The sequence below is a fragment of the Petromyzon marinus genome, chromosome 9, assembly GCF_048934315.1.
Source record: "Petromyzon marinus isolate PM22_M1 ecotype Great Lakes invasive population chromosome 9, UKy_Petmar_22M1.pri1.0, whole genome shotgun sequence".
In the NCBI taxonomy this organism is placed as follows: domain Eukaryota; kingdom Metazoa; phylum Chordata; class Hyperoartia; order Petromyzontiformes; family Petromyzontidae; genus Petromyzon; species Petromyzon marinus.
This window is the reverse complement of record NC_133675.1, coordinates 15,277,269-15,303,645: the sequence shown is the minus strand read 5'-3', so window position 1 is coordinate 15,303,645 and position 26,377 is coordinate 15,277,269. Positions and strand designations below refer to the sequence as shown.

The 26,377-nt window shown below is 42.3% G+C and overlaps 1 protein-coding gene across 3 annotated transcripts in view; it reads right to left on the bottom strand.

Moving 5' to 3' along the window:
- Positions 1-24,895, bottom strand: part of CC2D2A (coiled-coil and C2 domain containing 2A) — a 48,332-nt gene extending 23,437 nt beyond the window's left edge. Inside the window, exons 1-17 of one of the 3 annotated variants that reach the window (XM_076065938.1) lie at positions 24,661-24,895; positions 22,688-22,781; positions 22,212-22,259; positions 22,018-22,086; positions 18,287-18,359; positions 17,878-17,951; positions 17,096-17,194; positions 13,768-13,845; positions 11,246-11,422; positions 6,371-6,584; positions 5,868-6,004; positions 4,940-5,275; positions 3,872-3,972; positions 3,359-3,499; positions 2,832-2,988; positions 2,058-2,344; positions 1,284-1,461 (exon numbers count right to left, since the gene is read on the bottom strand). In XM_076065938.1, the coding sequence (XP_075922053.1) occupies positions 1,284-1,461; positions 2,058-2,344; positions 2,832-2,988; positions 3,359-3,499; positions 3,872-3,972; positions 4,940-5,275; positions 5,868-6,004; positions 6,371-6,584; positions 11,246-11,422; positions 13,768-13,845; positions 17,096-17,194; positions 17,878-17,951; positions 18,287-18,359; positions 22,018-22,086; positions 22,212-22,259; positions 22,688-22,781; positions 24,661-24,671 (2,274 nt within the window). In that variant the 5' untranslated portion in view covers positions 24,672-24,895. Of the gene's footprint in view, positions 1-1,283; positions 1,462-2,057; positions 2,345-2,831; positions 2,989-3,358; positions 3,500-3,871; positions 3,973-4,939; positions 5,276-5,867; positions 6,005-6,370; positions 6,585-11,245; positions 11,423-13,767; positions 13,846-17,095; positions 17,195-17,877; positions 17,952-18,286; positions 18,360-22,017; positions 22,087-22,211; positions 22,260-22,687; positions 22,782-22,922; positions 23,084-24,660 lie in introns of those variants that run through there. The other 2 variants (XM_032950311.2, XM_076065939.1) reach the window with 2 other exon arrangements.
- Between the last annotated feature and the right edge of the window lie 1,482 nt (positions 24,896-26,377).

Here is a 26,377-nt window from a genome sequence, read left to right as displayed (position 1 = left end):
ATGTGACATCACTAAAGTGCCGTAATGATGCACCTGACTAAATCTAAGATAAACAGCCTGAGTGCATATCTACATCTTGACTTAAAGCTTTCGTGACTGCAGGAATTCATATTCTTTGGGTCTTTTGGTAAAGTCACATGTTAGGAACCTATCTACGTGATAGATAGGAACCTATCTATCTACGTGACTTTACCGAAAGAATATGCATATCTGCACTAGAAGAGGAACTCTTTAAAACAAATATACCAACACGTAAATATCATCCTCGCATACCTGTAACAAGTGCAAGTGCTAAATAATCATTGGTGATTGTGTGTGATTGTTTCGGCACAATCACATTCATACTATGTGACTATGCACTGTATCCCCTGCTGTGCAAGCAAAAGATTTGAAATATAAGGTGAGGCAATATAACTTGTACAGTTTGCAGCATTGATCGTGTGAGTCACTAAGGTGGTTGCAAAGGTGGAAAATATCGGGTGGGGGGGGGGGTGCATAAAATGCATTTCCATCTCGAATGCCAATAAATCTAGCACCAACTTTCATCTGCAGCCTGCCTTGCGGATGTTACATGTTCCTTGTTGTTGAGTTTTTTTCGTTGATAAAAACAGTACAATGGCACCAATCAGTGTAAATATAAGTCTGAACACCTTCACGGATCACAGGAAAGGAATCACTATGCAATACTAGAAGCAAACAGAAGGAAAAGTAAACTATACCACCTATATTATTGGCACATTTGTAGCAACAAGAAAAGGCTAAACAAGATTTAAATCCAAATATATTACCAATATAACATTTATTTTTCTTGGTTTCTTGGTTCCTTTATTATTTTATTGTTTCCCTTCTACGTGACTTTACCGAAAGAACCAAGAATATGAATCCCTGCAGTCACGAAAGCTTTAAATCAAAATTACATTTATTGTTTCTACCTTTACTTATCTTGCGCTAACTAAAAAGAGGGATGGCTGCTAATGTTCAGGAATTTATCATTTACTATAATACATTCTATTGCATAACCTGCTAAACTGTGGTTGTTTCAGACACATTTCAACATCTAATTCTCACACGGCTTACGTCGCATAATTCCCACATATAGATTCTCCCAGCCGCCTAAATGACAATGTGGTTGAATGCACTGATTTGAAAAATGTATTAAACAGGAGAGCATATTTGTTCAAATACTCTACTACTAAACACCTAAGTAACCAGATCAGAGCCGTGATCCTTGGGCAGGACTGTTTGCGGCCAGGTACTGATACAGACCCACGAGCAGCCCTCACCAGCAGCTTGATGCTTTCAGGCCAGTGCACAATCTGGATGTTGAAGATCTGCCCGAAGTGAATGGAGAAGTCGGCATTGAGGGGGCGACTAGTCGTGCGCGACACCTCTTTGTTGTTGAAGAGGACCTTCACGAACAGCGAGTACCTCTGCAGTGCCTGCCGGCGCTGCTGCTCGGGGCTGAGTAGGCACGATGGGGCGGGGGAAGGTGACGCCAGGCGAGTGTTAACCGCTGCCTTTGCACCAACCGTAAACAGAAGGCCGCACAAGCTAATTGGTCTCTGGCAAGGCATCACATTCTAGTCTCCATACTTCGCCACATGTCAGTATGTATTTACAATGGCATATGCACAATAGCGTGTTATTACGAGGAACGCTATAACGAAAATGTATTGCCCCAGGAAAGCCTTGCAAAGCCTCAAATCTTTTTTTCAGGAGGGCCCTTCGTTAGGATTTTATTTTCTGGAGTCCTCAGAGAAAGCCCACACATGTGAGTGAATCAAGGCAAAGTCAATGTCTCAATAATTCAGTAAGCGTGGCACAGCCCTGAAAGAGTGCCACATTCCAATGGTGAAGTCCCATCTGCATTTACGGCAACCAATGTGGGTTTCCTAAAAAGTTAGACTAATTTTATCGAGGATGAATAAAAGTTGAGTCAACTTGCGATTTGTAGTAGCAAACTTTAAGAAGTGAGTTGTGTACTCTAACGGCAGCACCGCTCAGCAGGATTCTGTCAGCACAAGTTCAACAACTTGAGCTATCCATTTGCTCTTTACCGGGGGCACTGGTTGGTAGGTGTCACGGTGGCGGTGTTGGAGAGTTCGAGTGTGATAAGGGGCTCTCCAGGCTTGCGCCGGATGCGCGCGGCCTTTTCCCGGACCATTTGCTCGGCAGCTGCGCGGTCAAACGTTTCTGGCTTTTGGGGTTTGGGTGGTTCCTCATCCAGGGGCTCAGCGCCTGCATCACCGCCCTCCTCCTCATCATCTTCCCCTGTCAGCCCCTCTCTGTCATCCTCCCCCTGCGACTGCCCCTTCTTGCTCTTCTTCTTCTTCAGACGTGCTCTCTGTAGCAAGATGGGCGAGTGAGGGTATAAGGTTACGGAGTCAGCACCAACGTAGTTATTTATGCCAAGCAGAGGGTTGCAGAGGAATTTGCATGTGATATGGCGAGTGGTGCAATATATGTATGTTGAACTTCTTTCGCACCGTACGTAGCCAACCATGCTAATCGGAGGTGCAGGGGAAGGACAACAAAAACAGGACAAGAGTAATGTACTTTGATCCCCAAAACATAGGTTCAATTCGTGGCCATGCACGTCACTGACAATGTAAATTAAATCTGAATTTGGCTTTGGGTGTGTTAAGGGTAGGTCCTGGGAGAGGTGAGGAGAGGCAACAGGAGGCGCAGCCAGACACCAATTGAATTGACCTTTCTAGAGAGAAGATCATGTTAAAAGGCAACCCTAAACACTGCTCCCTAAGTATATGAACACCAACATGTCACTAACCACAGTTATAAACAAAAGTCGCACACATGTACTCTTGAGATACCTGCTTTTTCCTCCAGAGCTTCCACACATCACACTGAAGCCGGTACTCATGCATCCGCTTCTCAAACTCCTCCTGGAACTCCTGCTCCATCTCATCCACCTCATGTGCGATCTCCTGCTCGTATTGTGACTCATCTTCTTGCCGCCTCTTCTCCTCTCTGCACAGCATATCACACCAACATCAACAGGTCACTAATAAATTGCACTGCCGAATACAAATTATGACAGCTTTAATAACCACAAGATACATGTCCACAAGGGCCATTTCCACCACACCTACAGGACATACCACAGCAAGATCCAAGAAGCTGTGGCCAATTCAAATGCTGTTTTCACATGGATTAAATTATGCATATGTAATATGGGTGATAAATAGGACACAGGACACACAGCACTGCTTACCAATTACAACATCACACCCCTCATTGTAAACAACCGAGGTCATTGGGATTTGAGCACAGGGAAATGCTGAAAGCAACATTCACTTGGAACATGACCTTTTCGCTGGCTTAGTATGAGCGTGCTTACCTGCGTATATAGAGCTTTAGCTGCGTGTTGGTGTATTTTTGAAATTCTCGCAAATTCTTGATCTCCTTCCAAGTTTTCAAAAGGCTCTTTAAGAGGTTTCGGTCTTTCTCTAGCTCTATATCATTTAGTCTCCGGGTCTGCCTGTGATGTATGAGATGACAACAATAAAACATTATATCCATAAGGCACTATGGAAATCATAATTGAAAATCAAAGACATATTTGATCATAATACACTTTTTGGGAGGATGTGCATAGATTTGTATTCGCTATAAATGCACAGGCAAGAAAATTACCAAGCGCAAACAGGTGATGCAATATCATAAGATATAATTTTACATCATTAACATTGTAGTGTGTGCACAAAATACTGATCATAAGCTCTTCACAACGCTGGTGCACATTTTCATAACGAAGATGGTGAGGATGACAAAGACCTCAATGAAGGTGATGAGAGTGGAGATGAAGGCGGTTCAATGGCAGTGACGACAGCAATTGTGGTGATGACGACACCTGATCTCGTTTGTGTACTCCTGGACCCTCTTGCGCGTGGCTGGGACCAGGACCTCCATGTTTGTGGAGATGTTCTTGACTGCACTCCGCAAGGCCCGCAGCTGCATGTGGCGGGACAATCAGAATTTGGGTTGGAGTCAAAGAAACATAAAAATGGTAAGCAGAGCTCACGCACATTTATAAACGCACTAACCTGTTTTACAGTATTCACATGTCCAATGTCTGCATGGATACCAATAAAATTTTATATTTTATATGTAAAAATGTAGCTTTTTTTTCCCAAAACTATATTCTCATCATGCTATTGGCATGATGGGATGACGATATTTCCATTCAGAACTCTCCAAGCTCACAGTGCACCAACCTGTGTCAGAGCATAGCTTCAAAAGATAACATCACAGATCTCCTCTCTGAACTCACTTCAATAGGTCCCTCTATTTACACGAAGAACATATCTGTCATGTACTCTGAAAAAAGTATCCATCGAACATCAGTCTGAACTATTTGTTTCATTATTAGATTTGGAATTTGCTAAATGTTTAAAATCGAATTCAAAGAATGCAATAATTGGTTGCCAATCTTAGACCATCAACTCTCTATACTTGAAAAGCTAGTTTAACAATGGGTGTCTGAAACAAAGGCCTACCAGGTAAAGTCCTGATAAACATCTAAGTAATATTTAACACGAAGGTTATCATAAGTTAAACTATCAATGGCGATGTTCTTTGTTATGATTCGTAATAAATTTTTGTATGAGGCCACAATGATCTGGTAAGTAAAAAAATTATTATAGATAAAAAAAACTTGCAATTCGTTGCGATGTTTTGTTTGAAACTGCACCAAGCATCCTCAGGTAATTAAAAATTGTATTTGCTTGGTACGTATGTGTGTGTGTTGGGCTTCTTCCACACCATGCATAGCCAACCGCGTAAATGGGATTTGGTCCTTATATATAACCAATGTACAGTGTTGTGGGATGTTGTTGGCATGAATGATGCTATATGAAATGAAAGTTTTGTCATTATCATTAAACCAGTGCCCGAAAACTCCACGACGCAGCGCCCACACCTTGTCGCCGAGCATGTCGGCGCGGCGCTCCTCCTGGCGCGCCAGGTACTGCGCGTACAGCTGGCTGAGGCGGGAGGCGAGTGCGTGCTCGCGGCTGAAGAGCGCGTGGTGCAGGAACGTGACGCCACACACGTCCATGTCGAGCTGGCAGCGGCCGCAAGTTCCCGGCGCCGTCACACCGCCGGTGTCGGCCTCCTGCAGCTCGGGCTTCTGGAAGACGAGCTCCAGCCCCTGATCCCGCGCCTCCCACTCCGTATCGAGTGGGCGCGTCGCCTCCGGCTTCAGGGGATCCGGCAGAGCCAAGACACGGCCGTCGTCACCGAACCAATCTTTGCCCTGCATGGGCGGAGAGGCAGTAGTCATGCAACGATGCATGCACATGACATGCACTTGTTCGTGGAGGCAACATCCCAAACAAGTGAAAAACAATGCAAATGAGACAAAGGAGTCTCAAAGTAATATATTTGAGTGGCCGTGGATTGTGATCATCCATTGATTCACTGGGGTGTGGGATGGAGTGAAACTTTACTTGTCTAACACAGTCAATGCAGTAACACACATAACTCTTACAGTCATTATGATGTATTTGTATTATTTTGCCTTTATGGCAGTGCTTGCCAGTAAACCAGCCTTTGCTTGCAGGGTTGAGGGATTCCACCTGCAGGGCTATGATAATGGATCACTAGCGATGAGATTATTTGCCACAATATAAAATACACAATTTCATTCAAAACCAGAAATTTTATAATACAAATGAAACCATATGAATCTGGTTATTAGCTACAAAAAACAGCTTATGAAGATGGGGTTTTTTCAATGATAATTTAAAACAGGTAGCTTGGAGCACAGTTCGTGGCGGTACAACTGGAGGCTGAGACTCCCTGACTGCCAGGGTAATGCAGACATGAGATCACGAGTGTTCGCAGACCCCGGGCATCTTGAGCAGTCGGTGCTCCATGATGTTCTGGTTGGTGAGGGTGACCATGGGCCTCTGCCCGACGTAGAAACCTTCATCCTCTAGGTACCGCACTTCCTGATCCGGGGGCATCTTCTGTGATACAGGCACTGTGCAGATATACACAAGACACAACGAGAATCCTCTTACCTGCGATCCTCTTATCCGCAAATCCTGGTGGTTATATTACCATGGACCTAATGCTAGCGATGGTGCACAACAAAGCTGTGCAAATTTGTGAATGTTCAGCGATAGGTCAAAGAAAAGAGTAGTGCCCAACATAGCCAGATATTAAACTTGAGATGCTCTGTGCTGTTTATGGTTTTAAGGATTGTTAATCAGCCACACATTGATTCCAGTGAGTGAGGTCCAACAGATGTCCAAATGTGTTTCCCTAAAGCCTGTGCCACAGTACAGTCAGATCAACACCAACACAAGCTCATGTCGTAGATAAGTTGATGAGTGTGTGTGCGTGCCTGCCATGGCGCTGGGGATGTAAAGCATCTTCTGCTCGTTCTCGCTGATCTTCTGGATGCTCTGGTACTCAGCAGGCACCACATCCAGAACCTCCCAGGGAGAGAGGTTGCCCAGGATCAGCTTCTCCATATCCTCGGCCTCGTCTCCATCCTCCCCCTCTTCCTCATCTCCTGCCCTCTCGGCCACCAGGGGCCTCTCCTCGCTCGCCTCTTCCTGCATGTCCGACGCACAAGAGGAAACATTAGGACATTGCATGTGTGACACTGATTATGCACTAGCTGTGGCAAAAAACATTCCTGTGGTTGGGCAATAAAATCTGTTTTTGTATTCTACTAAAGTGCATAACAGCACATTTACATAAAAATATATATTTTTTAATGGGATTGAACTGGTAAATTGTAATTTGGTAATAAATGTAATTATACAGGGTAGTAGCGTGGTACAGTGGCAACACTTGTGCCTCACGGCAAGAAGGGCCTGGGTTCGATTTTGGACTCTAGGGCCCTTCTATGTGGAGATTGCATGTTATCCCCACATCCGGTTTCATGCCATAGCTAAAAGAAACATACGATTTAACTGGTATTGGCCAAACATCCCAACGTATAAAATGTACCTACAAATTACTCATTGTGGATTACACACAGCAATGTTTACAGACGGCGGCGAGGCTTTCCTGGGTAAACAAGAGTAATAATAATACTGAGCCTCAAAGAGATATCTCCGACAACACTCCCAACTGGATCTCAACCAATAAGCCATTGTAGCATTAGTGAAAAGGACATCATCCTAAATCAGAACATGACGAGACATTGCACACCAGAGGCAGGCAGCTCGACAGGGGCGCTTTGTAAGATACACACACACCATGATGAGTAGCCAAGGAGATTGGTCATCAGCGGAAACAACACAAGAGCCGGCCGTGGGAGTCCTCCCACTACTTAAACGGTATAAAGAAATTAACGGTAAGAGAATATGCCAGCAGGCAGTCAAGGAGAACAGGCTCTGCCATAGATCCCCTGAAATGCTCCCAGTTCACCCAAACGGCAACAGCTGCTGCAAGTGAGAGTCTGCTTCTCATGAGTCAACTCTCCCAAACTCGCACTTCCGCCCCTACTGCGACCTGTGGGAGACAAGACCCCATATCCCCCTCCCGGACCATAGCCACATATCCCCATTACCCTGTCTCCCCATTAGTTACGACTCCAGTGATTTGAGTCTCTGGGGACACAGGCTGCTCCCCATGTAAACCGGACAAGAAACAGAAATTAGATCACGTGAACCATTGAACATGTGGAGGCCAGAAACGCGTATTGCATGTAAGAGCTTAAAGGGTACAATGTGAAAGCTGCATGATGCAAGAGGCTGGATAGGACATGTTAAGTATCTACACAGCTCCATGCTAGATGAACGCCACCCAAAGGTATCATGATTATACAATATCTGGGGTCGAAGAACAGAAAAAAGCATGTACAATCTGCCAGGCAGCGACTGTCATTGGCTCCGAGATTTCTCGTATAAAATGGAGAGTAATTTTGCATATTCTAAACGAGATAGCACAGCTGGGCACAGGGCAGTAGTCGCCAAGCCAGTCAATTCGCTGCCCAGATTACAACCCCCATGCAAAATGGCCAGCTTGAAGTCGCAATGGAACATGGTTGCTGTGACATCATCGCTCCACATGTTAAGTAATGTGTGATTGTTCGCACGCACTTATTTGTATTACTTTGTGTGGGAATGTTTTCACGTGTGCATGTGAAAAAGAGCTTTAAATCTAGAATTGTTTTTGTATGTGTTTGTGCGTATATCTATGTCGTATTGTGCAGTATTCAATGATTATTTACTGCGAATATAATGGTCAAATCTTAATAATTTAAAAGGTCAAAATTATTTCAGATGCAAGACAATTTTTTTAATACATATCAATAGCTAGTTCCATAAAATACCTTAAATTAGAATTTCATTATCTTTAACTGAAGATAATAAATTAATTCTAGATTTGAAGCTTTCGTGACTGCAAGGATTCATGCTGTTTTTTTCGGTAAAGTCACGTAGGTAAAATAAAATAAATTTAAATAAAAGAAAACAATTAAATCACGACGTTTCGGAGGCAACACAAGCTTCTGTCTTCAGGTGGAACGGTCACAGCAAGATCGCTGCATCAAGTGGGGAGGCTCTGAGAGCCTCGAACTTAAATACAGGTAAAGGGGGGGGAGGAGCCAAGTAGAGCACATTGATGTCGTGTGGAGCTAAGTTAATCCGTCTTTTGTCACCAGTGATAGCCAATGTTTTCATGGAGAAATTTGAATCAGATGCCATCCAGACATCCGTCCTTCCCTATGGGAAGAGATATGTGGATGACACTTTCGTCATTTGGCCACATGGCCTCCCAGCTTTGAACCATTTCCTAGACCACATCAATTCAAGACACCCATCCATCAAATTCACCATGGAAGTGGAGAAAGATGGCAAGCTGCCATTCTTGGATGTTCTGTTTGAGAGGATTGATGGGTCTTTGGGACATTCTGTTTACAGGAAGCCCACCCACACAGATTCCTACTTGAAGCCTGATTCCCACCACCATCAAAACATTATACCATAGAGCTCATTGCATTTCTGACCAACATCATCTGACCAGTAAGTTAAAACATGTGCATCTATCCCTCAAGATGAACGGTTACTCTGACCGTATCATCCGCCAAGCTGTTTCTCCCACCATACAGAAACAACCACTTGACACTCCGATCAAAATCATCACACTGCCATACATAGCAGGCGTTACCAAAAAGATTTACAAAATTCTAAACAAACACAAGATCCAGTTTCGATTCAATACAGCACACAAAATCCGTGATCTGATCCCATCCATAAAGGATGTCATCCCTGACTTACAGTACCCCGGTGTTTACAAATTGAGTTGTATCTGCGGTGACTGCTATATCGGGGAGACAAAACGACATATTTCTGATCGAATTCGCGAGCACAAATCAGATTTGAAACACGGCAGAACGAATTCGTCGGCCGTAGCTGATCACTGTCTCAACACAGCGGGTTCTCATGAGATTGTTTTCTCCGATACCAAAGTACTATGCAAACCTCCCGGTTATTACCAAAGATTTGTCCACGAAGCCATCCAGATATACAAACACATAGACAACTTCAACCGAGAGGATGGTTTTAAATTAAGCAACCACTGGAAAGATGTCATAAACCAAGTCAAAACTTTAGCTACCTTATAAGCACATAGCATATTCTTTCCGAACTTTTCAATTTTTGTTTACATTTTTCCATTGCCTCCGTGCAGTGACACACTGCATCCCCCGCACCCTCAACATAACAAAAGACGGATTAACTTAGCTCCGCACAACATCAATGTGCCCTACTTGGCTCCTCCCTCCCCCCTTAACCTGTATTTAAGCTCGAGGCTCTCAGAGCCTCCCCACTTGATGCAGCGATCTTGCTGTGACTGTTCCACCTGAAGACGGAAGCTTGTGTTGCCTCCGAAACGTCGTGATTTAATTGTTTTATTTTATTTTAATTCATTGTATTTTACCTACGTGACTTTACCGAAAAAAACAAAGAGTATAATATATTAAGTAAAATGTCACTGTTATCATGTTTTATGCAACTCAAGTCAAGATAGCGTGTCTCCAATGCCCAATCAATGGAGCAGTGCTCACCTTGATGGATATCCAGTCTCTCAATAAGATGATCGCTGTTGATTTCCCAGAGTGGTTTATAACTTTATCAACCCAAAAGGAAAGATTAAATTGAGTAGAATCTTGATTTGAAGCCTTCGTGACTACAGGAATCCATACTCTTTGGTTCTTTCGGTAAAGTCACGTGGTAGGTAGAAAAAAATAATAGCTCACGACGTTTCCATCACAACGCAAGCAATCGTCATCAGGTGATGGCATCAGGTGATGACGATTACTTGCGTTGCGATCGAAACATCGTGATCTATTATTTTTTCTACCGACGTGACTTTACTGAAAGAACAAAAGAGTATATTTAGTAGAGTTAAAGCACAAGGGGCCTTCTTCAATCACAGCACTTACCCACAGAGGCACCCTTCATCAGCATTTATATCACCATTTTGTCAAAGTTATGTTATCCATTCTTAATGTTCTCCACGAATAATCAGTTTAAAAGACAAAGAGGAACTGACACTCACCAGATTTAGGTCAACGTGTTCACATGCCCAACTGTCAAATGTATGTGTCAACAACTAGAGCGTGACCTAAAGTAATATTTTACGTGGGCTTAATTTCTTGCCAAAAGTAGCTCACTGCCAGAGATACAAGAGTGTAATGAGTGGCATGTGAGTGAATCTCATTGGTCACGGTGCAATTTTTAAGACGAACGGCATGATTGGAATGAAGCCAAAACTAGAATAAGTGCATCAATACATGTTTTGATGGAAACTACATTTTAAATTGCACTCACTAAAACTGAGAGAGCGGAAGTTCTTATGAACACAGGTCAAGCAGTTTTACATGTGAATGGAAATAATGTAATTAAATGAGTTGAGCATTTTAAGATAAAAAATGTTGATTTCCTGCTTCTAGCAGATAACATATGTGTAGCTGACCACGTGGCACTGGTTATAGCACTCAACTCTCGTTTGGAGGGTTGCCCATTCAAATTGTAGTGAGGAATCAACTCAGCCCATCATCCATCCATCAGCAATAAAATAAGTACCACTTTATGGTCACCAAAAAAAATCATCATACAGAAAAAAATGGTCCCTGGGAATGTGGAATTTTTCCACTGCTAGGTCAGGGGCCACAGATGGACATAACTGCTGCCCCATTCCTCATTTGAGGAGGCAGACAATTGAGCAGTAAATGTTTTAACCTATACAAAATGAGAAAAACCTGCTCCGCAGCCTCTCTTTCGGTCACAGCAGCTCCTTCGCTCCCCTCGGTCCGTGCCCGAGCCCTGTCACGAGGTGGCCGCTCCGCCTCGAACGTGGCCGTGAAGAAGTTGAAGGATTCCTCGCGGCTGGGCGCAGCAGCCTCCCCCACCGGCTGTGCCTTCTTGCTCTGTGAGCACTCGATCGCGTCAGTGTCAGGGAGGGATCTTGTTACCATGCATGCTCGTCTTTCAGAAAGAACGCACGGTAATGCACTAATTTATTGCTTTATAACTTTCTTCTTTCAGACATGTATTTGACATGCTCCTTGTGAGTATACAACGTGGAAAGAAAGCATTGCAGACATAATTACGAAGAGGGAGTTTACGGTGTGTGGGACACTTGTGGAGGATGAAGAGGGCAGGTTTTTGAAACAGTCATTGAAGCCATATGATGAGATACTGTAAGAGCGAACCTTTCAGATTCGATGTGACTCTGCAACAGCTATGGCATCTTGAAGAGGAGATAGGGAAATAGTATTAAAAGGGAACTGACCATAACGACCTCTTTAATCGCAATCTCATTCTAGGGAAGTTAAGAGGTAAAAGTATATTTGCAATTGTGTGAAGGCAGTAATGAAAAGTGAATTAACTTTGTGTGGGTGTACATGTAGCCATGTTTTGTCTGAACAATTGCCAACATCATTTGCCCCCACATTCTAAGCTAAAAAGTGTTATTTGTACCAGTAACTTTTCAACTGCTATCCTATCCCATTCTCTTCAGTCTTCTTAAGAGTTCACTGATTTTGAGAGCATTAAGTAAATCATTAATTGTACCAGAAAACGCATGTTTGGACCATCTAATTTTTTTATCAATCTGTGTTAATCTCAATTTAAGTTGCATGAATTCAGTGTGATTGTTTCAATAATAATAATAACAATGAGATTAGCCATGCCTCATTATACCAGCAATTCCATATAGAATGTCGCGATAACGTAACTTATCAAAGAGGGAAATAATTAGAAATATATAACGTTCAATTTGTATTTACGGAATTGTTAATCTTTAAATTATACAATTTGGGGGGGGGGGAAGAATGGAACAATGCATGGGTTTGTCATTTCTCCTAGAGTGCATTTCATGCTGCTCCAGGTGGTCTGCGGCGTGCACTGTTTACACTGTACTGGCTTCCCATGCTCTTTATGCCACCAAAGCTCGGCTCGTTTTGGTTCAGCTTTTTGTAGTGAATCACGCATGGTACTGTTACTGTGCAGGATTTCACCCTTTTTCAATCGTCTCACTTAGGGAAAAGTAAGTCAACATGTCTGGAAAGAGGCCATCAAGTGCAAGTGACAGCAGAAGCGCAAAAAAGAGACTGTAAAGCAATTACCTTGGATGCAAGTAGTGTGCAGTATTTTTATTTCACTAACTATCTTGAGTATTGTAAGTATTTTATGATACAATGATCGATTTTCCATTAAATGTGCTTGAAAAAAGGTTTGCTGCATTCTTAAGTGTGATTTTATTACATCTTCGGGCAGATCTTTGCTCCATAGGAACGCACCTCCAATTATATAATCGAAGTAAATGGGAAGGTAGGGTTCGAGATGTAGAATTTCACCTTATGGACAACTTTCCAGGGGCAAATCGGTATATTGAGGGATGGCCTTGAACAATTACGTCATTTGTTGTTTTTCTTTATTTTTTTAAATGTCCACAATACGTGTAACAGTGATGTCCTATTATTTGCATTTTCATCAAACTCACCAATGCTGAGCATTCCTCTTTAACCAATAACACATTGGAGCACTACTCATGTGCTGTGATTCTAATTCCATCTGCTTGCCTGTAATGGAAATAATTGTACTGATTTGGCCTGATGAAGGGTGCTAAAAGACAGATGCTCATTGCTAAACAAAGGGCATATCTTATGTATGAAGCTTAATGCAAAACCTGTATGACACAGCACAATTCCCAACCCTTAATAACAACATTAATATGAAACAGACATGCAGACTGGCTGCTAAATGTGCAATATCTTGTAAATGTTTTCCATGCCAGCTTGCAAATATATGGGACCCAGCTTGTAAACTCTCTTATGTCAGCTTTGAAATCCACATGCAGGGGAGCTTGCACTATTAAACCGTGAAATATAGATTTCTGAATGTCCCGATTAGGGAATGTTGGGCCCTCAAGTGAGAACAACTCACTGGGTCTCTGGTTTGTGCCATATGAGCCTGACAGTCCAAAACTTGTTCCCACAATCTGATGGTCCCATAACTTCCACAGTCTACGCTAACTTCTGGTCTTAAACATACTCAGAGCTCATGGCAAGAAGTATAGAATGGTCATGCTCTTATCTGTGCCATTTAAGCCTGGCACTCCAAAACTTGTCTGCAGAACACCATGGTCCCATCAATTTCATACTTAACCTTGGCTGCTGGTCTTTAGCAGAGTGGGCTAATGACAAGGAGAACAAATGGGAAGACATAATCAGAGTGAATACGTCGTCAATCCAATCCCTCGGTTGTAGCAAGGCAATACCTTGGCTTTGACCTTGCTGACCAGGTTCTGGAACTTCATCTGAGCTGCAGGATCATCTTCATCTTCATCATCATCACGCTGGGGATCAGACAAACCCAGTCACTTCAAGGGTCATCAGTGATGGTGGATCTTTAATGAGCATATCAAGCAGTTTGGTTCAGTCTATGGGGGACAATGTAACAATGCTCTTCTATACAGTCATGTTTGATGGCAGAAGAAAGCAACATTTTATAACCATAGCCCCACTATCCTAGATAATGCATGGATAATACGATTTTACGTGATTTTTATATCACTGTTTTAGGTGAACACAAACAATCCCATCGATTTTTAAAAATAAAATATATGGTGTGAAAACAATAACAGATCAGAATATCAACAAACTCGAGTGTCCTGTTGACCCATAACTTTAAACCAAAGCATCACCATCAATGGGATTATAAGATCTTAACGGAGGCCACTGGTGAACTACTGAAACCCATTCTGCTTTGGTTGCTGTGAAATGGTCCCATATTTTAAGTTTGAAGCTCTCCAATCTAATCAATCCACGAACAATTTGAAGTTCTTGTCCATCACTAGCCACGCTATCTCCTGTTGGATAAATAACTCCTTGTGTTGTATCAGCTGCAAATTGGAATTGACACTTAGAAGGGACAATGCAACTGAATGACAGTGCAGCATTTGTTTTGGAAATATAATTTAGTGCATTAACCAGCCAAAAGCAAGGTTCTTAACCTTCACAGTAACTTATGCTGAGATTCTCTGAACGACAATTCCACTAAATTTTGATTTAAAGCTTTCGTGACTGCAGGGATTCATATTCTTGGTTCTTTCGGTAAAGTCACGTAGAAGGGAAACAAGAAAATCATAAAAATATAAAACAATAAAATTCTCACTTCGTTTCGACTGCAACACAAGCAATCATCATCAGGTGTGAAAACCTGATGGTGTGAATACCTGATGATGATTGCTTGTGTTGCAGTCGAAACGTCGTGAGAATATTATTGTTTTATATTGTTATTATTTTATTGTTTCCCTTCTACGTTACTTTACCGAAAGAACCAAGAATATGACAATTCCACTATTTAACTGTGTGGTACAAATATGAGAAAATAAATAAGTTTATTTTATAAATGAAAGCCTCGAGGACTTTATAACAACAGCATATTCCTTGCCAATGAAGTCTCAACTGATGCATGCATGCCAAGCCTGTGACTCATGTTTTACTGATTAACATTATTCTAAACGGACTCATATGCAATGACCACAATGTACATACATTTTGTATCATGAATACATAACCAAGTCTTCGAGACATTTTCCCTTTGGAGCTGATAAAAACAAAATCTACCATCATAAAGCTATTTAGTACACTAAAGCGACTCTTCATCCTAACATGGTGTGGTGCTTATCATGCAAGCTAAACATCCAGGAGCAATGGGTGTGAGTTTCTCATTCGTGGCTAAAAGTGTGAGCAAGTTTCCAATCCATTCTCCTTTGAACGTTGAGTGGTATAATGGTAGTCGAATGACAAAGAGTTTGTTGCGAATACTGTACTCACATCTTCCAATCTACTATACAAGACAAGGCACAATTTAACTTGAGCGACTACAATTATGCAAGCACTATTGAAGCTGAAAGTTATCTGTGACCACCCAAGATATCACTACATGCCTCTACAAAAGCACTTTTTTTAAATTAGACTAGCAACCTGCAGTTCCTTTGGACGTGACCATCCATCTGTCCCACCCAGTCAGCAAAACTTTTTTTTAATCTTAATAACAGCCCTGCCTCTCTCAATATCTCTTGCCTTTTCTGTACCGTATGTCCAAAAGTATCTCTATTTATCGTTTTGTCTCAATTTCTGTTTTTCTATTCCTGCCCCCTCTTCTCCCTCCCCCTCTATACTGTATTCCCCTCCTCCCTCCACTGTATCACACCTGCTTCTCCCTATCTCTCTCGCAGTTTCTCTCTCATCTCTCACCTCGCACCCTCAGTCTCCTTATTCCCACCTCTCCCTTATCTGTATCCATCTCCCTTACATCTCCCTAATCCTCCCTCCCACAGCTTGTCGCTTTCCCTCGCTCTCCTCTTTCCATTTCACTCTCTCTACCTTTCCTCTTTGTTTTAAGCTCTTTCACTCTCTCCCCATCCCTCTCAATCTCTTCCTCCCTCACCTTGCTCCTCTATCACATTTGCACAGGATGCATGGCTGGGGTGGAGGGTGGCACACAGGGGAGGTATGACGCGAAGCGCGATGCATCATCACGCAGATATGACGTTACCACCGTGAACACGCTTGCTCGCACATCATAAATAAAGCCAGGTGGGCATGAATCCAGATAGCAAAACGTTTTCGAATATACCATATTATGATCATATAAATTGGTTTAAAACACCCAGTTTGACCAATTTATAAAAAATACACCTTCTTAAGGTTATAATGTGCAATATTTTCATAAATGTGCAATTTTATTCTGCTTTTATATGAAAGTTTACTCAAATTGGTTGCACTAATTTCCTTCATGTGTCTCTAGGAAGAGAAGGCTGTGCCAGTATAATAGCCAGCATTCTTTTGGTACATCCCTGTCATCTCAGAACAGCTGGTGGGCGTGACGATATCCTTCACATACCACTTAGCGAGCCGCCCACAATCTCTCCCTCACCGCTTCCCACAATTAGCATCACACACATACAGTTTTGGAGATATAAAAAATGTTACATTCCCAGGTATTCAAGGAGTGTGACTGTGGTCATGACTAGATTGAACTGTCTTTTTGTCTTGCCTGCACTATCTTGTTTATATTGTTTCTTGTTTTATCTCTTATAACACTGTCTTTGCTCCATTGCATTAAAACAATATCTCATTTGCAAAGAAAAACATGGATATATTAAGCAATTTCCCTGAATCGAACCAAAAGTAAATATGTGAAAATGTGATGGTTCCTGCAATGGAGACGTGGCTTTCACATTTATTAATTTCATATGTTTACTTCAAACACTTTCAATGAGTGGCCTTTTTCAAATAAATAAATAGTTCAAACATTTCACAATAGCAAATGTGATTTCCCATGTTTTGGCCATTTCCAATGCAGAATCTCAAATGTGTTGGCTCCCAAACATGAGTTTGGCGGTCGATCCCAAAATATAGAACAAGCTGTGAATTTTGGCAGAATATTTTAAAACCATGGATTACTTATTTTGTCAATATATACACATACACATATATGCACACATGTGTATATACTGCCACGGGGTCTGAACAACCCTCTTTTTTGGGATGGTGAGCATTAAAACACATCCACAATATGTTTTAAATAAACAGTACCTGGGAATCAAGCCGGGTTTTCCTTCGGCGGCTTGGTTCCGGAGGAGACCCCAGGGAAGCTCGCCGCTCCTCATCCTTCAGCGAGCTCTCCGCCTTGCTCTGATGCCGCACAAACACCCGTTCATTACAACATACTCACAGCCACAGCGAACAAGACATGGCCATGTTCAAGATGGATGTACATGCACCCTATTGTCAATCCACAGCTGGATGAGGGCTTCCCGATGCCGAGCGGATGGAGATTATTTGACCACACATTAGCATGCTGCCCACAACGTAGCTCGACAGCCAAATAAAAACTTGTTGTACATGGTGGGCACCCATGCGGGCACTATCCAGGCTCAACATTGCTTCCGAGATCTGATGGGATTGGGTGCATTACGTTTGGTCATATGCTCAAGGTGAATATTTATCAAAAGTTGCATCATAACTCATAGTACAGTTGTTATCCATCACTTACTTCTTAAGCCACCTAACTCTGAAAGTCATCACGTCTATGCAGAACAGTTGGGTAATGCTACTCACAAAGCAGCCAATGACAGTCTGCCTCAAACACATGGTAAGCAAAAAGTATTGAACACGATCAGGAGCTAGATGATAGTAATGTGTATGGCGCTGATTAAGAGTGTGTTAGAGGGAATTACTATAATCTGTGATATAGAGTTTGTGCACAAATGCAATGTTCACCAAATTAAACATAGCGGTCACAATTTACGCCAGATGTCATAAATTGTTACCACTGCGAATGTGTACGTCAACTTAACGCATGCTAACTTGCATACCTTTGCTGCTATCATTTTCTCTCGCATCCTTTCCCTCATGCTCATACCAAGTGCAGTACTCTCGAGAGAAGGGACTGGAAAAAAGGTCAATAATAAAAACAAAAAGAGATATCGCAATCCTTGGACTTTGAGCTAATATTAGTCAGTTTAGTAAGCAGTTATCTACTATATATACATGGGTACAAATACCACAATATAATGAATGTATAGATTTCAAAAGAATGGTTTAAACATTAAATCAATAGCAGGATTAAAAAGGAGAAACACAAGGTGCAACAGCTGAGATTACATTTGTTTTGGTCATTATATTACAGAGCAGCTATTGTATATGAAAAGGCACACGTGATCGCTTCAAAATGTATTAAAAATTATTATAACCTGAACCTGATGTATAAAGAGGTATTCATACCAGGCCGAGTTTTCATAAAAGATGATTCTTCCACAACCTCCTTAGAGGTCAAATCTTCTACATGGTCCACAAACTGCACCGACCAGAAACATCCACTCATTATTATTACATTCACTCTTCTACATGGCCTCATCACCAGCCTATTGTAAACAAAAAATCACACTGTGAACTAAATCAGATATCTGTTGATAAATGCAGTAATGCAAGTGCATAGCAGCATGTATCCATCAGTTGGTAGACAATAAGATGAACTTGATATGGAAAAAAATGTCACAGGGACTGATATTGACAGACATTGCACGAGTTTACGCATTTGTGCGGTATTACAAAAACGCATCGTTGACTTTCAAGCGGATAACACATTTGAAATTCTGTACAGCACAGGCTATAAATAACAGTGCTTTTAGCCTGGCACATGTTTACCATTTTTCAAAATTATTTCTCTGATTTATTTCTTAAGTAAAGATGGATTTTATAGACTTGGCCGCACCTACCGCTTTTACTGTCAGGTATATTCTCCAGATGCTACCAAACTCGAGAGATAACTTCTCTGGTTGGCTGTCCCACCTCCACATGTACCGATAAAGATGCTCGGGCTCTCCCTCACTCGGTTTCCATACAAAGTTATATGACATGGATAACAACCAGCTGAGTCCTTGAGCTTGTGGAGCACTGAGTACTATGTCAGCAAACCAGATGTAGTTTTGACGAGACTATGGAAATCCGCTCCCAATATGGCCACCAAACTATCTACAACAAGACCCGACCCCACAGCCTAAGTCTGCACGGGCATACACAGGGGAAACATAATCCTAACTACTGTACGCTGCAGGGATGGGGAGGGGAGAAAGATTGTTGTCAACACCTACAAAAATCAATCTTTATCTAAACCTTATATTTTTGTATAACCTGAAGCACTGACACACTTTACTGTACTGTTAGGTTTCCCTGGCAAAACCATACCAGCGTTGGAGGGAGCAGCATGCCGGCTCTCTTAAACTGCCGAGGAAGATGCAAGGACATCGAGCCTAAACTTCCACCTGAAGATATGTAGCAGCACCCACTTGGTCACTCTACAGATGTCCTCAAGAAGCATCTTATGGGCACAGGCCCAGGAATTTTGACCGCCCTGATGGAGTGTAATACAAACCACTGAGCAGGAGGACTCCCACACTGCATGACCTGGTGGCATTTGGATAATATTTCAAACAACAATGGCTGTGGGTGTTGTCAGGCCACACCAAAAGTACAATTTAGACTTTCGATTTAAAGCTTTCGTGACTGCAAGGATTCATCTTCTTTGGTTCTTTCGGTAAAGTCACGTAGAATGAGAATAAAATAATAAATTAATGAAATAAAATAACACAATAAAATTCTCACGTTTCGGCCACAACACAAGTGGCCTTCATCAGGTGAAGGGACGAGACTGTCTCGAGGACAGTGCTGGAGGGAACACAGCCAAGCTCAGACCGCGACCTTTAAGCTGTGTGAGAAGAAACAGAGCGCCTTGACAAAGGAATTAGCATAAAAAAATAGCATTCAATTGGCGGACTTAGCATGATGAACGGTGTAGAGGGGGTGAACATGTGCAGACCGGCGAGGGGGGGAGGGGGAGTTTACATATTGATGGTGTGAAAAGGGAATTTAAGCTGCTGCGAAAGTTTGGGATACCACTACTTGAAAAAATATACTGTACCATTGAAAATTAGTTTAATGTTTGGTTCGGATAATTTAGCATTGAAATAGCTGCGTGATTAGCTTGTGACTGGTCGTAGAAATAGCTATGTTAAAGTCAAAGCCTACACATCCACAGAGGCACCTAGTACAAATCATACAGGAGAATTTAGCATTGGAATAACTGAGTGATTAGCTTATGACTGTTCATAGAAATAGCTATGTTAAAGTCAACGCCTACACATCCACAGAGGCACCTAGTACAAATCAAACAGGAGAATTTAGCATTGAAATAGCTGAGTGATTAGCTTGTGACTGGTCACAGAAATGGCTATGTTAAAGTCAAAGCCTACACATCCACAGAGGCACCTAGTACAAATCAAACAGGAGAATTTAGCATTGAAATAGCTGAGTGATTAGCTTGTGACTGGTCACAGAAATGGCTATGTTAAAGACAAAGCCTACACATCCACAGAGGCACCTAGTACAAATCAAACAGGAGAATTTAGCATTGAAATAACTGAGGGATTAGCTTGTGACTGGTCATAGAAATGGCTATGTTAAAGTCAAAGCCTACACATCCACAGAGGCACCTAGTACAAATCAAACAGGAGAATTTAGCATTGAAATAGCTGAGTGAGTAGCTTGTGACTGGTCACAGAAATGGCTATGTTAAAGTCAAAGCCTACACATCCACTGAGGCACCTAGTATAAATCAAACATGAGAATTTAGCATTGAAATAACTGAGGGATTAGCTTGTGACTGGTCATAGAAATAGCTATGTTAAAGTCAAAGCCTACACATCTACTGAGACACCTAGTACTTGACCGATGTGAAAAAAACCTAAGTCTAAATTACATCAATATAATAAATGTACTCAATATATTCTTCAATAAGCTGAGCTATTAACAGTAACTGGGTATACACTACACTATATAATGAATACCATATAGTAAACCAATAAAAACTAAAATATAAACTACCTCAATGTTATCAATAAACTCTATATATTCTCCAATCAGCTAAGCTACCAACAATAAGTCGTTATATATGTGAATGTGTAGGCTTTGACTTTAACATAGCCATTTCTGTGACCAGTCACAAGCTAATCACTCAGCTATTTCAATGCTAAATTCTCCTGTTTGATTTGTACTAGGTGCCTCTGTGAATGTGTAGGCTTTGACTTTAACATAGCCATTTCTATGACCAGTCACAAGCTAATCCCTCAGTTATTTCAATGCTAAATTCTCCTGTTTGATTTGTGCTAGGTGCCTCTGTGGATGTGTAGGCTTTGACTTTAACATAGCCATTTCTGTGACCAGTCACAAGGTAATCACTCAGATATTTCAATGCTAAATTCTCCTGTTTGATTTGTACTAGGTGCCGCTGTGGATGTGTAGGCTTTCACTTTAACATAGCCATTTCTGTGACCAGTCACAAGCTAATCACGCAGCTATTTCAATGCTAAATTATCCGAACCAAACATTAAACTAATTTTCAATGGTACAGTATATTTTTTCAAGTAGTGGTATCCCAAACTTTCGCAGCAGCTTAAATTCCCTTTTCACACCATCAATATGTAAACTCCCCCTCCCCCCCTCGTCGGTCTGCACATGTTAACCCCCTCTACACCGTTCATCATGCTAAGTCCACCAATTAAATGCTAATTTTTTTATGCTAATTCCTTTGTCAAGGCGCTTGGTTTCTTCTCACACAGCTTAAAGGTCGCAGTCTGAGCTTGGCTGTGTTCCCTCCAGCACTGTCCTCGAGACAGTCTCGTCCCTTCACCTGAAGGCCACTTGTGTTGTGGCCGAAACGTTGTGAGAATTTTATTGTGTTATTTTATGTTATTAATTTATTATTTTATTCTCATTCTACGTGACTTTACCGAAAGAACCAAAGAAGATACAATTTAGACATTGCACAGTCCACATGTGAAAAGCTGTAACACGGAGAAGAGGTTACAAAGGCTTATAAGCACATGCCCTTTCGCTTAGATAAGACATTGAGCCGAGCGCTTACCAAAGGTTCCACGTGAACCATTGCACGGCCTCACCTGAGATTTTCTTTGCCGCCTCCTGGCAGCGAGGGTCTGCTTTAGCTTGTTCACCTGCTCCTCGTCATCCTGCAAATGGGCACATTAGCAGCACTACTTTTACAAGCCGCATTGTGAGCTACCCTTCATTCAGTGACTTGCAATCATTAGAGCACAGCAACAATACCTGTCTGTACAACAAAACAAATACAAACCTTGCCCGCCAGATTTTCCACCGTTTCTTCTTCCACATATTCCTGTACCTGCAACAATAAACAGTTCCATTATATTTTAAAATTCTAACGCTTCAAATCAGAAAAAGGCAGTGGTTTTAATGATTGCAAATGCATTACATTTTACAGAATAAATAATTGCTGCCATTTAATTGTATCTTTCTGCTTTCGAAATTAAATAACTGAGCAATGAACCACAATGGTGGAACGCACGCTATAGCTATTATGAGAGAAAATGTTGATTTCACTTTGGACGGTCCCACGAATAAATAAAACTCCAAACGACAAAAACGATTTCACTCGCATAAATTATCCAGCCGCACCATGATAGCAATGTAACATTGTGACGGTAATAAAGTCCTACAACGAAGACGCACTACAACCCCGAGAGATACCTACACAAGTGGGAATTCTTGAGAGACTTCGCCTGACTGACTACTCACTTCCTGCCCACTCACCTGGGTGTCGGCCGCGTTCACAGCACTCGCCACGTGGCCACCGCCCTGCAGGTTTTTCTGTCGCAGCCGCAGCCGCAACCTCTCCCGAACTTCTCTGGCAGAAGACAGTGAACAATATTCACATTGGTGCAAGTATGAGCACGCTATAATAATAGGGGTTTTCCCCTTTTTACAAGGAATCATGTGCACATTAACCACAATACCTGTGGGTCAAAATGCAAACGAAAAAACATACTCTGATAAGAAATGCATTGTCCTTGAAACTGATTGTCCACACCAGAGACGTCCTCTGGTCTAGCACCAAAACGTGGCTTGGAACTTAGGGGCCGTCCATAAATGACGTCACGCGATTTTTGACGATTTTTGACCCCCCCCTCCCTCGTCACGCGGCGTCACATAGTCAGACCCCCCTCAAATATGACGTCACAAAGCTCTGCCCCCCCCCCCCCAAAAACCATATTTCCATTTTGAAAATAAAACATGCTTAAAATCGCTTTAAACAATTGATTGTAGTGCGTATTTAAAATGGCGCTGCACTCTGATGTTGAAGGAGAAAACATTTATTGCAAAGTCTACTTAATTAAGTAGAACGTGTTAAAGCTTTCGTGACTGCATAAAATTACTCATTGGTTTTTTCGGTAAAGTCACGTATGTAGAAATACAATTAAATTATATTAAAACAAAACAATCACGATGTTTCGATCACAACGCAAGCGATCTTCATCAGGTGTCAAGAACAAATCACGGAGGTAAATACAACAAAAAGATGAGAGACGAGACTTCAACAAACCTGAAAAAACATTATGTGAAGCACATCCAGTCAGGCCAACAACACAGTTAGACACTTCCTGGCGGACCACGAATTTCAGAAGAGTGTTAAATTTCGTGTTCAACCTTTGGATTGCACATACCAGCATAGATAGAATGAAAAATACGAGGTACACGGTCAGTAGAAATACATATACAAGTCCACCAAGAGGTAAGGAGGGAGGAAAGACGGACAGGGAGGCAGAGAGAGGGGGGGCCGGAGGGATGAACAGAAACTTAAATAGGAAATAAAGTTGGAGGGGGGGGAGGGGCCAGAGCGAGAGCGGAAGCTCAACCACGCACATCTTACACATACAAAACGGCAGCTCAAAAAAGGACCACCTCTTGTAAATACAAAACGGCAGCTCAAAAAAGGACCGACCACCTCTTGTAAATACAAAACGGCAGCTCAAAAAGGACCACCTCTTGTAAATACAAAACGGCAGCTCAAAAAAGGACCACCTCTTGTAAATACAAAACGGCAGCTCAAAAAAAGGGCACATCTTACACATAATTACAACGGTAACTTCCCCGTAGAAGTGTGATAATAAAGTATTAAAGCTTTCGTGACTGCATAAAAATACTCATTTGTTTTTTTTTTCGGTAAAGTCACGTATGTGGACTTGTATATGTATTTCTACTGACCGTGTACCTCGTATTTTTCATTCTATCTATGCTGGTATGTGCAATCCAACAGTTGAACACGAAATTTAACACTCTTCTGAAATTCGTGGTCCGCCAGGTAAGTGGCTGTGTTGTTGGCCTGACTGGTTGTGCATCACAATGTTTTCTTAGGTTTGTTGAATTCTCGTCTCTCATCTTCTTGTATTTACCTCCGTGATTGGTTTTTTTTTACACCTGATGAGGATCGCTTGCGTTGCTGTCGAAACGTCGTGATTGATTTATTTTAATATAATTTTATGGTATTTCTACATACCTGACTTTACCGAAAAAACTAAGAATATTAATTACTGCAGTCACGAAAGCTTTAAATCAAAATTTAGAACGTGTTGTCTAAATGTATTTAAAGTTGCGCATTTTGATGTGACGTCACATCTCTCACCCCCCCCCCCCCCCCTTTGGTGCGTGACATAATTTGTACCCGGCCCCTTAAAACAAAAATTAAAACGGCGACCGTGACGCGAGGAGGCCGCTCGACAACCTACTCCGAGCTCATAGCTGCGCGCTCCGTAGGCCCCGGGGCCGTCACTCTTCACCGCGGACGGGCGGCCGCGCGAGGAAGCCACCGAGAGACAGCAACGGCGAGAGAAGCGGAGCGAGCGGAGCCAGCGGAGAGCGAGAGGGGACAGAGGGAGGAGAGAGCAGCGGAGAGAAGGCGAAGAGGGCCGCCCATGCAGTAGCCGCACGCCGTCTCCATGGAGACACTTCCGGGTGGGGGTGGGGCATCTTGCTCCCAGAATTCCGCGAGCGCTGCCGGTTGGGTCGTAATCGGAAACGTAAACGACGAGAGGCGAGAGAGCGCTCCGCGACCGGGGGGAGCCGTTGACTGGCAGCTCTGAATATTGAAACGAAACCTTTGGCTCTAAAGCAGTGGTTCTTAACCTTGTTGGAGGTACCGAACCCCACCAGTTTCATATGCGCATTCACCGAACCCCTCTTTAGTGAAAAATAAAATGTGATTTTTTTCAAATTCAAGACATAGATATGTTTTTTACTGGTACACAAAATGAGCCGTGCATGAACATTACCTTGTTCAAAGAATAAAACCAACACAATGCATAAACTCACAACAAATTACATACCTGGAAATCAATGTGACTTCTGCTGTTGCCTTTGAGAGATCAGTTCAGATATGCGTGGCTTCACCTTGGCAAGTGCCACTCTCATGTCATTTTCACAGCAAAGTCTGTTCCTTTTCTTCGTTTTTATGTCCAGCATCCTCGAAAAGGATTGCTCACAAAGATATGTTGTAACAAATGGTATAAAAAATCCAGGGCTTTCTTAGCAATAACTGGATACTTGTTCATTTGTCGACACCAAAACGTTGAGAGCGTTGTTGTTCTGAAGAGTTGCTGTTGAACCTGGCTCTGCTGAATTTCAATGATTTCGTCGAGGAATTCATCATTGACATCTGCTGTTTCAACAGCAAACGTGAACGGCTGTCTCACCCATGCTGGATATGACTCTCTTGTAGGGAAATATCCGTCGAGAGACTTTGCAAGCTCATCTAAGTGCGTAGCAATTGTTTGCTTCAGTTCCGTGGATACAGAAATATCTCCGATTCCAGACACATCTTCGATCTTACTTGCACAGTCGTCCAGAAGCGGGAAGTTTGCGAAGTTATTGTTCTCTGTTCGTCGTTTCCATAACGGTAGCTTTTTTTGAAAAACCTTCAGGTGTTCTTCCGCTTCCATGATATTGACTCCACCACCCTGCATCTGCTGATTGAGATGATTGAGAGCTGCGAATATATCAGCCATGTACGCTAAAATGAGAATGAACTCAGGATTTTTGAAGCAATCTGCATGGCAGTGTTGGTGCTCTTGCAAAAACAGGGCTAATTCCACACGCATGGCAAAAACACGATTCAGCACCTGTCCCCGGGATAACCACCGAATATTAGAATGGAGCAGAAGTACCTCAAATTCAGAGCCCATTTCTTTACACAGCTCACTGAAGATGCGGTGCCTCAGAGCACTTTTTCGCACATAGTTCACACATTCCACCACAGTTTTTAATACTTCTGCCATTTTTGGAGGTAAGGTTTTTGTTGCCAACGCATGCCTGTGCAGAATACAATGCGTCACAATGATGTGTGGTGCATCGGCCTTTACTAGCGCACCAAAACCAGACTTTCTTCCTAGCATGACTGGAGCTCCGTCCGTACAAACTGCAGAAACCATATCCCATGAAAGATTGTTG